The sequence below is a fragment of the Rasamsonia emersonii genome (assembly GCF_000968595.1).
Source record: "Rasamsonia emersonii CBS 393.64 chromosome Unknown ctg1118621762148, whole genome shotgun sequence".
Lineage (NCBI taxonomy): Eukaryota > Fungi > Ascomycota > Eurotiomycetes > Eurotiales > Trichocomaceae > Rasamsonia > Rasamsonia emersonii.
In genome coordinates, this window is record NW_013562625.1 from 94,635 (window position 1) to 109,885 (window position 15,251).

At 50.4% G+C, this 15,251-nt stretch overlaps 5 protein-coding genes across 5 annotated transcripts; 3 read left to right on the forward strand and 2 right to left on the reverse strand.

Annotated features, from left to right (window-relative positions):
• Positions 1 to 35: 35 nt before the first annotated feature.
• Positions 36 to 2,877, forward strand: T310_9511 (Cell cycle control protein (Cwf4); the record flags this gene model as incomplete). Its single annotated transcript, XM_013468055.1, has 5 exons — positions 36 to 1,817; positions 1,882 to 2,141; positions 2,247 to 2,419; positions 2,686 to 2,762; positions 2,842 to 2,877. The coding sequence occupies 5 exons, from the start codon at positions 36 to 38 to the stop codon at positions 2,875 to 2,877; spliced, it is 2,328 nt and encodes a 775-aa protein (XP_013323509.1).
• Positions 2,878 to 5,267: 2,390 nt separating this feature from the next.
• T310_9512 (uncharacterized protein) lies at positions 5,268 to 7,442 on the forward strand (the record flags this gene model as incomplete). Its single annotated transcript, XM_013468056.1, has 1 exon — positions 5,268 to 7,442. One exon carries the CDS (start codon positions 5,268 to 5,270, stop codon positions 7,440 to 7,442), a length of 2,175 nt encoding a protein of 724 aa, XP_013323510.1.
• A 254-nt stretch (positions 7,443 to 7,696) lies between these two features.
• T310_9513 (uncharacterized protein) lies at positions 7,697 to 8,879 on the reverse strand (the record flags this gene model as incomplete). The annotated part of the gene is made up of 7 exons (XM_013468057.1): positions 7,697 to 7,762; positions 7,794 to 7,998; positions 8,264 to 8,304; positions 8,349 to 8,411; positions 8,571 to 8,594; positions 8,685 to 8,739; positions 8,806 to 8,879. The coding sequence occupies 7 exons, from the start codon at positions 8,877 to 8,879 to the stop codon at positions 7,697 to 7,699; spliced, it is 528 nt and encodes a 175-aa protein (XP_013323511.1).
• Positions 8,880 to 10,901: 2,022 nt separating this feature from the next.
• T310_9514 (uncharacterized protein) lies at positions 10,902 to 11,779 on the reverse strand (the record flags this gene model as incomplete). Its single annotated transcript, XM_013468058.1, has 3 exons — positions 10,902 to 11,138; positions 11,335 to 11,400; positions 11,627 to 11,779. The coding sequence occupies 3 exons, from the start codon at positions 11,777 to 11,779 to the stop codon at positions 10,902 to 10,904; spliced, it is 456 nt and encodes a 151-aa protein (XP_013323512.1).
• A 1,683-nt stretch (positions 11,780 to 13,462) lies between these two features.
• Positions 13,463 to 14,206, forward strand: T310_9515 (C2H2 transcription factor (Egr2); the record flags this gene model as incomplete). The annotated part of the gene is made up of 1 exon (XM_013468059.1): positions 13,463 to 14,206. The coding sequence occupies one exon, from the start codon at positions 13,463 to 13,465 to the stop codon at positions 14,204 to 14,206; it is 744 nt and encodes a 247-aa protein (XP_013323513.1).
• Between the last annotated feature and the right edge of the window lie 1,045 nt (positions 14,207 to 15,251).

Genomic DNA, 15,251 nt, shown 5'->3' on the forward strand with positions numbered 1-15,251 from the left:
TCCTAGATTGAGAACGTGTCTAACAGTCCACCACCATGGATTCATCACGAGGGCCCCCCAGGGTCAAAAACAAGGCGCCCGCGCCGATGCAGATCTCAGCGGAGCAGCTGCTCCGCGAGGCTGTTGACCGGCAGGAGCCCGCGTTGCAGGTCCCGACCCAGCGGTTCGCCGATTTGGAGGAACTGCACGAGTACCAGGGACGGAAACGAAAGGAGTTCGAAGACTATGTGCGCCGCAATCGGCTGAACATGAACAACTGGATGCGCTATGCGCAGTGGGAACTTGAGCAGAAGGAGTTCCGTCGGGCGCGCTCCGTCTTTGAACGGGCGTTGGACGTGAATCCGACGTCGGTGGTGCTATGGATTCGATATATCGAGTCGGAGATGAAGAACCGAAACATCAACCATGCGCGCAATCTGTTTGATCGGGCAGTGACGATCCTGCCCCGGGTGGATAAGCTGTGGTACAAATATGTCTACATGGAGGAGACGCTGGGCAACATTGCGGGAACGCGGCAGGTGTTTGAGCGATGGATGTCGTGGGAGCCCGACGAAGGCGCCTGGAGTGCCTACATCAAGCTGGAGAAGCGATACCATGAGTACGACCGGGCTCGGGCGATTTTCCAGCGGTTCACGATGGTCCACCCGGATCCTAAGAACTGGATCAAATGGGCGCGATTTGAGGAGGAGTACGGGACACCCGATCTTGTTCGCGAGGTGTACGGGCTGGCAATTGAAACTCTCGGAGACGACTTCATGGACGAGAGGATCTTTATCGCCTACGCCAAGTACGAAACGAAGCTCAAAGAGTACGAACGTGCACGGGCGATCTACAAGTTTGCGTTGGACCGACTGCCGCGGTCGAAATCTGTGGCTTTGCATAAGGCCTACACCACGTTTGAGAAGCAATTCGGTGACCGGGATGGCGTTGAGGATGTCATCCTGGCCAAGCGGAGAGTCCAATACGAGGAACAACTCAAGGAAAATCCAAGGAACTACGACGTCTGGTTCGACTTTGCCCGACTGGAGGAGTCGGCCGGGGACGTGGATCGCGTGCGGGATGTGTACGAGCGGGCGATTGCGCAGATCCCACCGTCGCAGGAGAAGCGGCATTGGCGGCGATATATCTACCTCTGGATCTTCTACGCCATATGGGAGGAGATGGAGAATAAGGACGTTGACCGGGCGCGGCAGATCTACCAGGAATGCCTGAAGCTCATCCCGCACAAGAAATTCACGTTTGCCAAGATCTGGCTCATGAAAGCCCACTTCGAGATTCGACAGATGGACCTGCAGGCAGCGCGAAAGACGCTGGGCCAGGCGATTGGCATGTGCCCGAAGGACAAACTGTTCCGGGGCTACATTGAACTGGAGAAGCAGCTTTTTGAGTTTACGCGGTGCCGGACGCTGTACGAGAAGCAGATCGAATGGAATCCATCCAACAGCCAGGCCTGGATCAAGTTCGCAGAGCTGGAGCGGGGGCTGGACGATCTGGACCGGGCGCGGGCGATCTTCGAACTGGGGATCGAGCAGCCGACTCTGGACATGCCGGAGCTGGTGTGGAAGGCCTACATCGACTTTGAGGAATACGAAGGAGAGTATGATCGGGTGCGGCAGCTGTACGAGCGGCTCCTGCAGAAGACGGACCATGTCAAGGTGTGGATAAACTATGCGCGGTTCGAGATCAACGCCCCGGAAGGGGACGAAGAGGAAGACGAGGAGGAGGAGAGGCCGGTGAGCGAGGAAGCCAAGCGGCGGGCGCGCAAGATTTTCGAGCGGGCGAATAAGGTGATGAGAGAAAAGGATCTGAAGGAGGATGTAAGTGCCCTTTCTTGCGGATACCTTTCTTGCGGGGATTCGGCCTTGGCTAACGGGTGTACAGCGTGTGGAGCTGTTGAATGCATGGAAGTCGTTCGAGATGACGCACGGATCGCCCGAAGACATTGCGGCGATCGAGAAGCAGATGCCGCGGCGGGTCAAGAAGCGGCGCAAGCTGGACGACGACCGGTACGAGGAGTACATGGACTATGTGTTCCCGGCGGACGACCAGGCGGCGGCGAACCTGTCGCGGCTGTTGCAGCGCGCGCACCAGTGGAAGCAGGAGCAGCAGCAGAAGCAGCAGCAGGCGGAGCAGGCTGCTGGGTAGGCGTGAAGCAAGTCGCCGCGAAGCGAGTCTTCGCGAGGAGAGTGATTGTCCAAGTACAGTGTCCGTCAGTGGTAGTATAGCACGTCATCTAATCCAATCAGTAATCTTTTCTTTCATTTGGCAGATGCTAGAAGCTGGAGCCAGACAAGCAGGCATGGCATGGCATTTGATGCCAATGATGCCGATGAATGGGGCCAAAATTATCCCACTAGGAGCGCAGGAACTAACGCTGTACAGAGCAGAAAGTACAGAGTACATACATACAAAGTAGGAAGTACGTATATTAGGTCCATTTTCCCTGCATAGATGCAGATGATCTACATAGAGCACACGTGAAGAAGAAGTGAACTAAAAATCAATCAATCCCACTACCGAGTCGGCAGTTGGCTAGTCGAGTAGTAGTAGTGTCAGCAGTTCGTCAGGTCCGTACCTACCTAGGTAGTCTAGTCCTCTAGTCTTAGTCTTCTAAGACTAATCTTGGGGGCGATATGCACGCCTATCTGCATGTGTGCATGCATGATAGTAGGTCTGAATATTCAGGTAGGTCGGTACCTAACTCGGTAGTTGTGATCACTGTGACTATATCACCTGACCTGCCCAGCAGGTACTCCATACATGTAGGTACCTTAGGTAGGTAGCTAAGAATTCGACCACATGGCCTGAAAAATAAGAATTGTGGATACCTGCGCTAGACAGGCAGATAGACAGACAGACAGACAGGAAGATAAATAGATGGTTATCAGTGCAAGTGCAATAATGGTTACTAGGAAATTAAGTCTATGTACGTCCGTCCTAACTTGGATAACTACCTAGTTGAATTCGAGCACGAATTTTTTTTTAAAAAAAAAAGAAGAAGAAGAAAAATGACAATAGTTAGATAATATATACCTATACAGGTAGCTAGTCGACTGAACTGTCCAGCATAAATTGACAATATCGAATACTGATAATTGACGAACAACGGTCGCCCACGTGCATGGCCCCGTGCAGGCTGCCCCGCCCGGCCCGATTCTACTCCGAGGATGCTACAACACACCTGTTGTGTTGTAAGAATCATGAGAATATCACTTAATCAGGCAAGATATAGTAGTAATAGTAGTAGTTATGGCATGTTATTTATTTATGAGGTATGTACATAGGTATATAGGCAGGTACATTCCAAGTGAGACAAGTCTCACAGTGGGTGGTTTGACTCGCCAAGCGAAGGATGAGGCGGGGAAATAATATCTACCTAACCTACCGAGTAAAATTGTACCCACAGGTCGTTTACGGAGTACTGAGTTAGTATGTACCATAAACAAAAGAGTTAGGTGAATTTTAATATAACACGATTCCTTCTAGAATTCTCCACCCTACATTATCCCGATTCAGTGGCTGATCTTCGGTACCGGTGGTACGGTGTAGATGGATCGAAGTGACTCGAGTAGCCTTTCCTGGTAGGTATTTTTATTATTAGGTAGGTATCATTCGAGTAAGGGCCCCTTTCATTCTCTACTATCATTCCTTTATTATTAGCATGCTGCTACCTCTGCCATGCCCTGCCATGGGGGCTGAAAGGGCATACGGAATGCAGCAATAATGCTGGCAAGAATGTCCCCCTCGCTTGTCTTCCTTCATAGGTATCCCTCACTGCATGCCATAATCCTGCGGCCCTGCCATCCATAATTAGCTCGATGGCCCCTCACGTCCGTGCGTGAAGAAATGACGTTGGCGGACGGGGACCCTGAGTGCCGCCCACGTTGGCGACTGAATTCCTCCGTTATCGGGGCAGAATCTAATTAATTAAGATTCTTAGTCAGGCACGGTTCCCGGTTCACCGTGGCGTGCCCTGAACCGTGAACTCTCGCCAGCCACGTCGAACTGGATGGAAATTTCGGAGTCCGTAAGACGGCAGAATACCAACATCGGCGATAATTGAGTGGCTGGAGGAGATCCTGGCAGGCGGGAATAATAATTCACCCCTTTCCCCGTGGTTGGTACATGGAGTTGGAGTTTGGCGTAAGGAGTCAATTAATCGATCCTTCAGTATGAATGTGTTGTTCTAGCAGATGAGATGGATACCGGATTTGGTGTGCTCCGTCGATTTATCTCGTGACGGAGTGTATCTCATCCGATTCACAGCACTCGGATATCTGGACAGCGTAGGAGACTCCGTTGAAGTCACGGTGGGATCGCGGTGAATATCACGCATGCCCATGGGGCCATCCAGTCGTCGTGCCTGGCCCCTGAGCGCCGGCGCAGGAGCGGCGCCTCGGTTGCGCGAATCGCGCCACTTAGCGTGGTTGGCGCGGTGGAGGACGCTGCAGAACACTGATCGGCCTGGTTATCGTCGGCGAGGATGTGATTCCTGTGGTGTGCTCTGCCAGTCGCGGTGCAGCGTCCAGGCGTGGTGTGATGATGGACGATTTTGGTGATAATCACCTCTCGTGGGGTCCAGATGGAGGCACCAGGACGAAGTACTCTTTACCGTAGGCACATCATTCATCCAGAATATTATACAGAGTACTCCGTATTATCCAGTATTATCCAGTCCTCGTAATTAGTCGCCTACACGGAGCACAGCAAGTGGATGGCCGGGCCCCGTTGTTTCACTTGATCTCCCTTGCGCTGCCCGAGCCCGCTAGCAGCCCCTTACCACGGTCTGCTCTCTGTCAACTCTCCCAGCTGCACGCCTCTTCTGTCTGGCGCTGCGTGCCATCCCTCTCTTTCCTTTTCCATCTGTTCCCAGCTCGTCTGCGGACAGTTTCGTTTCCAGAGCACCGCGTGTGCCGCAGGCGACGTTCTGCCAGACTGCGTCCGAGTCGACTCGTCCTATCACGATCGCTTCGTTACGAGAAGACGATAGAAAAGAGATTTCTTCGATTTCTTCGATAGACGATTTTCTCCGACTGTCGTTTACGGTTAGAAACGCGTTCTGTGTTTTCTCGTTCGGTTTCTGGTTTCGACTCGCGCAGGCGTCTACTCGCATCGCTCACTCCACCATGAGATAGTACTCTGGCAGCCAGTCCACCACATCACGATTTCGCGACTCCGTCCAGGCCGTTCTTTTGCCCATCCTGATCTCCCCGTCCACTCCTTGTCCCCGTCTTCTGCTGGCGTCCTCGAAGGCCGCCTAAGCGACCATGTCTCTCCCTACGCCCCCGTCCGCCCTGGAGGGGCATTGCTCGGTCGTCTACAACAACACTCTTTACGTCTACACCCCCAAGGCCTTCATGTCCTTGCCCCTCGAGCTGCACGGCAATTGGTCCTCCTTGCCCATGGGCGAATCGGTGACGGGCGCGGAATGTGTCAAGGGTGGGATCAACGGCGACAACACGCAGGCTGCCCTGTATGTCGTCGGAGGCACCGCCAGCTCGTCCGATTATCCGGGCCTGCAGCGATACTTGTTTGAACAGCGTCAGTGGGAGACCATCAAGCCCGTGACCACGGTCACCCAGAGCCGTCTCCACCACGGCGTCGCCTATCTGAACGCCTCGTCTTCCATCCTCGTCTACGCCGGCTCGCAGAACGGCGACGCCGGTGCTTCGACCGAGACCTTCACCATCTCGACCGTGCCGCCGTACGCCGTTCAGGCCTACAATTCCCAGGGGGCTCCGCCCGCAGTATCCCCGTCGTTGCTTCCGTGGGACGACAAGACCGCCGTCTATGTCGGCGGCAATCCATCGAACACCGAGGTCTTCCTGTTCACCCCTTACGGCGGCTGGCAGCCTTCGGGTGTCTCGCTGGCTAAAGGAATTCCGAGCAATGCCGGGCTGGCCATGATTCTGGGTGCTGATGGGAGCAAGGTCCTGGAAACGTTTAATATGAGTGTGTCCCCAAACACGGTCACGTCAATCGCTCTGGTAGACTCCGGTGGTGCACCTGCGCCCCCTGGGCAAGAAGTGGGCGTCGACACCGGCTCTTCTTCCTCGTCGACACGCAAAAGGAAACGCGCAGGTGTGGCCAACTTCCCGGCGTACAATGGCACCTTCGCACCGACGACGACTCGCAGCGACTTCTCCGTGGCGCAATCCGACAATGGCATGGTCGTCATTTCGGGCGGGAGCGACACAGACCCTCTCTGCATCTTCGACCAGACGCAGAACAGCTGGGTCAATGTGAACCAGTTGTTCAATGGCAAAGAGGAAACGCAACAACCGCTTATCGGCATCACGAGCAGCCCGACAAGCACGTCGGCAACGGCGACCGCTACGGCGACGTCGTCTTCTACCTCGCAGTCCTCTTCTGCCGCCCCGACAGCCGTGGCCGCGCCGCCGAGTGGCAGCTCCCGCAGCGCCACAGGTACCATCGTCGGCGCCACGCTGGGCGCTTTGTGCGGCGTGGCAGTGTTGCTGATTATAATGTTGCTTGTCCTTCGACGGCTTCGACAGAAGAAGGAAGCGGCGGCCGGGAAAGGTTCTTCGCGCGGTTATCCAGGGGACGACAAGGATCGACTAAGCTTCCAGGACCAGGGGATTGAGCCCCTGACGCAATCCGCATTTCCCATGGGGATGGCCCCGGCGCCATCGGTCGACTCGTTAGCTATCATGTCGGGGAAGGTGGGCAACGAGAAGGCTTCGCCTGTGGTCAAGAACAACCCATATGGGCGACCTCTGGTTGAGCAGAACAAGAGCCCTTTATCACCGATCGCTTCCAGCCGGGGAGACGGGGTCAGGAGTGCAGCTTCTGGCATGGAACGGAATCTGACCGCTCGTCCGCCGGATCTGAATCTGCCTCGCGGCGGCGACCGGAGGACGGACGAAGGCTGGAGCAAGTATTTCCAGGACAACTCGGCCACGAACCTCGCGGCGGGGATGCAATCCGCGCGGTCGACCATCTCGTCGCAGGCGTCGCAAGAGACGAGATCGGACTATCGGAGCAGCGTTTGGCCGCAGACGATGGAAAACAGCACGCTCGATCTGGATTTGGAGGAGCCGAGACCTCTTGGCCGCGTGAACACGGGCAGTCCCAGCACGGAGCATCTGCCGGACCACCAAGGGCAGTCGGCCAAGATCTCGAGCGCCGACTCGGCCAGTCTGGCGTCGGAGGAGGAGCGCGATCGGTATTCGGAGGTGCCGGCCAACGTCGCCAACGGGGAGAATCCGTGGTGGACTGTACGGCCTCCCAGCAGTAACTACACGGCGAGTTACTATCAGCCCAGCTCGAGGCGGGAGACGACGTACTCGCAGGCGAATGAAGGGCGATCGACGGACCGACGGGGGTCGAGTGCCGTTTTCCACGACCAATTTCCGCCGCCGCCGGCGAACAGCAATATCAACACGGACATGAGCTGGCTGAACCTGAATGCCGACCGGTAGGTCGACCGGTAGGCCACCGATAGGCAGACGGATAGTGCAGTTATCTGTTCTATCTCGAGGTTCGATGTTACGAATCACTGGATGATCCAAACAAAAGTTTTGCATCCTTTGGCCTGTCAGGCTGTACAGGCAGCACTCTAGATGAGCTTGGCCAGACGAACCTGGCGAGTCTTCGTTTTGTTGTACAGTCCAAGACGACTGTACCTGCACGGTCAGATACCATGCATTTCTGCACCCCTTATTTTTTTTCTTATCTAGTGTTCATCCTTACTACTTGCATGGCTGTACATGTAATCCATGCTTCTTTTTTCTTTTTCTATCTGTCTGCTGGCAAGCATCTTTCCTACCTACCTGTCTGTCTGTCTGTCTGTCTGTTCGCAGCGCGCTGTTCGTCTTCGTAGTTGGTCGTTCCTTGCATACCCTGCACGAGCATCGTTTCCACTCTTTTTCGTGTTTGGCAAAGCATGCATTGCATGTTGGGTTTTGTCGGATGGATTGATTGGCTTGAGGATTTGCATGTTTTTGTGACTTGACTCCTGGGAGGGTCATGTACATACTATATACACTTGTTACTGTTGTTGTGCTGTGCTGTGCTTGCTTGCTTGCTCTACTATTACCGCGAGTTCGGTCTGGTTAACCTGTTAACAGTTGGTGGGCGTGTTGTATGGACGGAATAAGATTAAGAGTTGAATTAGAAAATGTTAAATCGGAAAGGAATACGAAATAAACGTAGGAAGTAAAAAGACTGTAGTGTAGTAGTGCTAGTATAGTATATCAATTGATCTGGTCAAGACAAGACATGGCATGGCTGACTAACCTACGGAGTACTATCAATCCATCCGCATGAATCGACTATTCCGTCCTATTCTAGTTTCAATTACAAGCATTGTTTATTTTTTCACTCACGAGATGAAATAAATCGACAGAGTCGAGTGGACAGGGATCTTCGATTCTGTCTGGTCTGTAACTCTGTATTGTGTCCAGATCAGATGACATTAGATCAGATCTTAGTAAAGATCAGGTGATGTCAGGCAGCTGCTATCTTTTTTTCATTCCATTTATCAATTTTAATTTTCTTTTTTCTTTTGTGACAACATCTCAACCGTCGAGGACGGACGCTACATATACATTATCCATGGAATCTGTCTTGTGCTGTCCCATACTAGGCTATTCTATTCTATCTATTACTTCATAAGAGAACCCTTGCAGGTATAGCTATTGTCATACATTACACCCACATACATAACAGACGTTAGACAGCTGCTGTCTGAGCCATTGTCTTTGTTTGTATTTGTATCTGTCTATGTGTTTATATATATATATGTATATGTATATGTATATAACCATACCTTATTCAAGTCACGGGCATCGCATGTGACTTAGGTAGGTAGCTGGGGATGGAACCTTCATGCTTTCTGTCAAAGGTCCTTCTTCCATTGTGAAAGCTGCATTGTACTGTACTGCGACATCTGTTTTCTTGTTTTTGTTTTAATTTACTTCCTTTTTTTGGTTTTTTTCCTCTACTGATCACTATGTAGCCTTATTATCTGGAAAGAAAGAATGAAAAGTGAGGAAAATGAAATCATGTCGAGTTAGACCTAGGATTTGGATTTGGATTTTGATTTGCAGTATTCAGTCAGTATTTAGATTTAGAAATTAGAATTGTTATCATTCTGATCTTCGAAACAATTGTTCTTTCTTTCTTTCTTTCTTTCTTTCTTTCTTTTTTTCCTCTTTTTTTTTTTAAAATTAGTAGTGTTAACTATGATGTCTACTGAGTTAGTCAGTCCGTCCGTCAGAATATATATATGTCATTGATTATTCACACATGACAGTGACAGCCCTGCTAGGTGCATACCGACTACCAACCTACCTGTACAGTATTACCTAAGGTAATTACCCCATACTCCATAACCAATACTCCATACCTAGTAGAGATCGATATCACCATCATCCATTGATAGACAACGATAACTATTATTGGTAGATAGTAGTTATTTCAGTAAAGAAAAAAAAACAAGAATCAACGATGACAAATTCCATATGCACCTGTACAAACACGTCAAGTACATACAGTACTAATAATTAAATCCACGTTCGAATTTCGAAAACGATGACAAATACCTCTATCATCAACTAGGATGACAAATACCTCAGGGCAATTCTCGAAGCTTAAGCTTTGGCTTGGCTTAGCTAAGCTGGGTATAGCTTCGTCCCCAAGCTACTGTAACCTACCAAATCTAACGAACTTTACTTGGTATGACTATAATGTGTCCTGTCCATTCAGCCTCTTTCGTCATTGATTTTGTATCTTTCTTCCTTTTCTTTTGTTTTTATCGTGGAATCCTTCGAACGAACGAAAGTCTAGTCTAGTCTGGGCTAGGTTAGGTTAGGTGTAGAGGTAGGCTAGGGTTAGTTGTCGATCCTTTCGATCATTTACCTTTAGATCGATCCTTACAGTGTACGAAGTACGAGTATTAGTATGTAGAGAGGGAATAATAGATAGTAAACTGCTGCTTGCTAACTGAGTAGCTGACTGTATGGGATAGATAGGTAGGGTGGTGACTAATTAGCCCTTTTTTTAACCAACGTTGAATAACATGGAACCAACAATTGGATTGGATTGGACTGGACTGACTGGACGGGACATCATGCATAAAGAAAGTGCTAGAAGAAGTGACAAGTGCATGGGTGCACCTACTCTAGCAGAACAACCGAACAGAACGGAATAGAACGAGCGGAGAAGGGAATAGAAGAGAAGAGAAGTGGAAAAAAAAATACTGTGTTAAAAAAAATGAATATAGCCCGCTACTCTTGACTCTGTTCTCGTTAGGAGTAAGGATAAGTCAAGTCAAGTCAGTCGAGATGATTATGATTATGATTATGGCTTGAATAGGGACGGGACAGGGACTACCAATTACTCGTACTCCGCACTCTGCACCTCCTTAGTCTACCAAAAGAAAAAAAATCTGACTAGTGCTCTAATATACTGTGTAGATCAATCCTAGACAGGAATCATCAAAACGAGACGGATGAGCGATATACTCGACAGAAACAGAGAAAAGTAGCTGGGGGCCGTTATTAGACTGTAGACGCCTGTGCGTGGTTGGTGGTGGTCACTTTGGTTAGGTACTAAGCTTGGACGGCGTACGCGGAGTATGACCGAGTACAGAGTACAGAGTACTCCATACAGGCTGGTATAATACGTAGACTTGGATGTAGTCGTGTTAGTCTTGTCATATCATCTTATTATTGTTATTATTGCTGTTTTATTATCGATGATGCCTAATGTTTCGGATATCAGATACTAATTGCCCCTATTCTATTCGTTTTTTTTTCTTCAATTTAAAAGCATGGTTTAATGTTCATTAGAAAGGAGACAATATAACAGAGAGACATAATAAGAGTGTTTTAAGAAACTAATTAAGTAGGAGTAGTTATATATAGCGGAATTACATATTACTCCGTAGTGTCTGTCTGAGAGTGAGCTGGAGCTACTACCCCCACAGGAGCTTGAGCTAGCGCAGGCGGGTCAGGCGTTATCGAGATGTTGCCTGAAAGTGGAGAGCTACACCCTTGGCGCAAAACAAGGGCATTCCGAAATCCGAATCGTCTACTCCGTACTCCGTTACTACTACGTAGGACGTTGATCGACGAGTACTCCAGACGAGTCGGAGTACTCCATACAAGTACTCCCTGAAGTTTGTAGTATACTAGTACAGCCATATTCAGTACTTACTCCGGCATATTGGCCCCCCGTTAGTACGAGCTACGAGGACCCTGGGGTCTCCATGGACGAAGGATGGACCCTGCAGGATCGGGCGGTACATAGTGCTGTGTACTCCGTACAGGGCTGACAGAAATTAACCGTTAGTTAGCAACCGCCACTCACTCTCGAGCTCGGTTGATGGAGCGAATCACGACGAGCCTTGCAGTGAGACGACGACGTCTTGACCAACTACTCGTACAGATTACGTAGGTTGTCGTGGGAAATCAGAATACTCCGTACTCCGTCTGTCGGGACTGCCAAGACGGCATCTCGCCAGCGGAGGCGATTTTCCCCATTCGGGCAGGCACGACTGACTGGTTAGGGCTGGCCGGCGGCGGCCGAAACCTTAAGCAGCGTGACTGCCAGATACAGACTAGCGCGCCCCCTCCCAACGCTCGCCCCGGCGGAGGCGCACGCTGATTAGATCATTTGGATGGGCGGCCTGCCCAGGAAGGCAACTGCTTTCCGGCGGGCAGATCCAGCCCTGCAGCGGCTCGTGGCCGGAGAAGGCCCCGTGCTCCGGCACAGGCAGCAGGCAGGTCCAGGCGAGATTGATTAGGGCAGACATGGGGACGAGTACGGAGTATGTACACGTACGGAGTACACGTATTACAGTCACGACGATCAGCTGTCTGCTGCCCTGTTTCATAGCTTGATCTATTCTCCACAGCGTATTCACGCCGTACTGTTAGAGTTACGAAGTCAATTTCGGAAGCATGCTTCCTGCTATCCTCTACGTAATCAGGGTCTGCGCCAAGTCCCGATTCCGGGTCAACGTCTCCCCAGATGCAGCGCATGCTTCCAAATCACAAACTCTGCTGGCAATTAACTCTGGCCATCGCTCAGGGTCTATGGATCCGGTCTGACATGACAGCCAGACTTCACGTGTAAAAAGTACTCGTACTGATAGTATCCCTACTCCGTACCCTGCTATTCCATCCCACTGACGACGCTACCCGCTGCATCCTGCGGCGGACCTTCCTGCCTGCCGGGACGACTAGCCTCGCCAAGCCCGCGCGCACCAATCAGCGCCCGCCCGGCTGCATTCCCGTTTGGGCAAGGCCGCATGTGATCCTGAGGCAGCAGAAGTAGTCCAGAGTATAATATTAATGGCAGTATTATAGCCCGAGTTTATAGCCTGAGTTTATTGGGTGTTTTCAGCTGCGGCCGGTCAGGACCCAAATCCCTGCATAGAATACCGACAACTGAATTAATAGCTACGGATGCAGTACTCCGTCTATACTCCGTACGCGGCGTTGAAGTGTATCAGACCAAGAATAGGACTCGTCGATCTCGGCTAGATTATCGTAGATAGAACCATATGAATACACTATAAGCCAAGCTGATCGCCACCTCGCTTGGGCTCTCCATGCGTATCCTGACATTAGCTTCTACAGCCCGACCCGTCCATGCGGTTGCGCTTGCAGTCAGCTGATTTGTTGTACCGTCCTCCGAAATCCGAACTGCCTGGAACCTAAGCTGGCCCCGATCGCCATGGCGCGCCGTTATTCCTGAACCCTGCGACGCTAGGGTCCTCGCCTTTGGACCCTGGGCCGCTGGAACTGCCAAACGTGGGCGATCCCTGCTAGCGGAGGCGTCTGGTAGGCAATTTCCCTGACCATTGGCATTGGCATGGGCATTGGCATTGCCGACGGCGCTGTTACTCTGTCTGGAGTATGGTCTTGTCTGTCATCCTTCTCAGCCTCATCAATCAATCAATCAATCGAATTGTGCTCATTCCTACCTAACAGCCAGCCCCCTGGCTCCACTGTGTCGTCCCCAGATATGGTCTTGGTCGTCCCCCGGCCCTGGGACTCCCACGTCGCGTCAAGATGCATCATGGCAAAAGTCAAAGAGAAGCATGATGCCTGCCCTCATTACTCTTCACTACTCTTTCCGTGCGTTTAGTGTCGTCCCTCTCGGCCCTGTGACAGTATCGTACTGATTGGTTTCTGACTATAATTTTAAGTCTGCCGCTTCTCCTGCATTCTCTGGCCACTCATAACGATAAATAAAAAAAAAAGTTTAGGATACGTCGTCTTCTCTAGCTGTGTCTGTACTACCTTTTCTACTGTTCGACTTCTACCTGTCGAGCTGTACATCAGTGGAGAACGTGCAACGCACTGACTCGAACTGGCATTTGTTTCAATCTGATCTCAACTGGGCGTGCACATCTATCGCAATTGCAATACGGCCTTGAATAGAATCACTTGACGTCCTACAAGAAGCATAGGGTTGAATTACCTCAACCATGTATGTACAGTACAAGACAATCGCTTTCTTGAGTCGAACTTATCTGACTGCATCTAGTCTGCCCAAAATGAGCAGTCCAACGAGCATACTGTCCATCTTGAACAACGACGATAATCCTGCCTTTGCTGTGCGGAAGCCGTACAGTTCAGCGTCCGCAACTCCGACAAGCACGTATAAACATCCTCAGCAGTCTTCGTCTTACGAACCTCGATATGATCTCAGCTCGTCATCACTCCAATCACAGCATTCTTACAATCAATCCATGTCGACTGCAGTCGCTCGATCGGCCCCGTCTCAGTCGACACAGTCAACAACACATGTACATCACAATCCAGAGACAAGAATACCCCCGCCTTCGTATCCATCTGGCAGTGTGACCCAGCATCTCCCCCCACGCAGGCCCTCGATTCGGAGCAGTCGAGAACTGGCTCCTCCGATCGAGCCTTCATCAAGAGTCTTATATGCCAGTCCAGCGGAGACGACTGCGCCTCGAGTGACTAAGAACAAATATCCCTGTCCCTACGCCGTGTCCCACGCGTGCACGGCCACGTTCACGACGTCGGGGCATGCAGCCCGCCACGGCAAGAAGCACACGGGCGAAAAGAGCGTGCACTGTCCGATCTGCAACAAGGCGTTTACCCGCAAGGACAACATGAAGCAGCATCGACGGACCCATCGAAGCCACCCGGGGGACCCTGTCCCCCCCGCGGGAGGGGGATCGAAAGTGGCAGGCGGGCAGTGACACTGCACAGTGAGCCAGCCCTCAATTGCAGTCGGATACAGATGACTCCTCCATTCGTGTCGAGAAGCGGGTCTACACATAGCTGTTAGATCTGCCAAAAAAAAAGTCCTTGTCTAGCGAGCTTGAGCTTGAGCTTGAACTTGCTTAAATTCAGCAGTTCCGACAGCGGGTTCTGGCCCGGATTTGTTGATGTTGGATGGAGTGTCAGTGTCTGGAATGTGCTATTTCAACAAGATAAACCCCCAAGCGCTGCCTCTTATTTTGTGTGATAAGATACCCGATACATACTACCTACTACCTACTACCTACCTACCTAGCTATCTGACACGGGATCCGAAACGGAGCTGGATAGACATGCGATTGGGCAACTGTGGCGTTATTTATTGGCAGGGCATGGCGTGGCATGGATTCAATTAGCGATATGCATTGTTTTAAATTTTGAGGGTTGGTTCTGTTGATTTTATTTCATAGTCATGTTGAAGGAGCGTTCGCTAGCCCAAGGGATTGGTTCATGGATATTCTTCTGTATGTGTATATACGATCAATTAGGTATTTGACAGGCAGGCGTTCAACACGGGTCTTCCTGTTATCTGTCTATGCAGCAGGAGTATGAGTACGGTAGCATGATTATTATCGACTGTCTACCACCTTCATCAACTAATAGCCAGTTTTATGACAGACAGAAGACAGAAAGACAGCGCTTTCTGCGTCGGAGACTGTCCATAATTACATATTTTCTAATTGATTAATATAATATTAGATTAGACTGCTACATTGTTAGCTGTGATAATAATATCTTTCAGTATTATTATTTTATTTTTGTATAAAGAAAAATAATAATAAATAAAATTGGCACTATTATTATAAATCAAAGTAATACGAAGTAGTATACTGTAAATAAGCAGGCCTCCTTTATATCTATCAAGGTACTATTGTTCTATTTTTTTTCCCCCTTTCGTTCAACTTCTGTAAGTTTCTTTTTTCTCTGCTGTTTATTTATTGTTAGAATTTATTTACTCTTGTTAATTAACCCTAGCTTAAGATC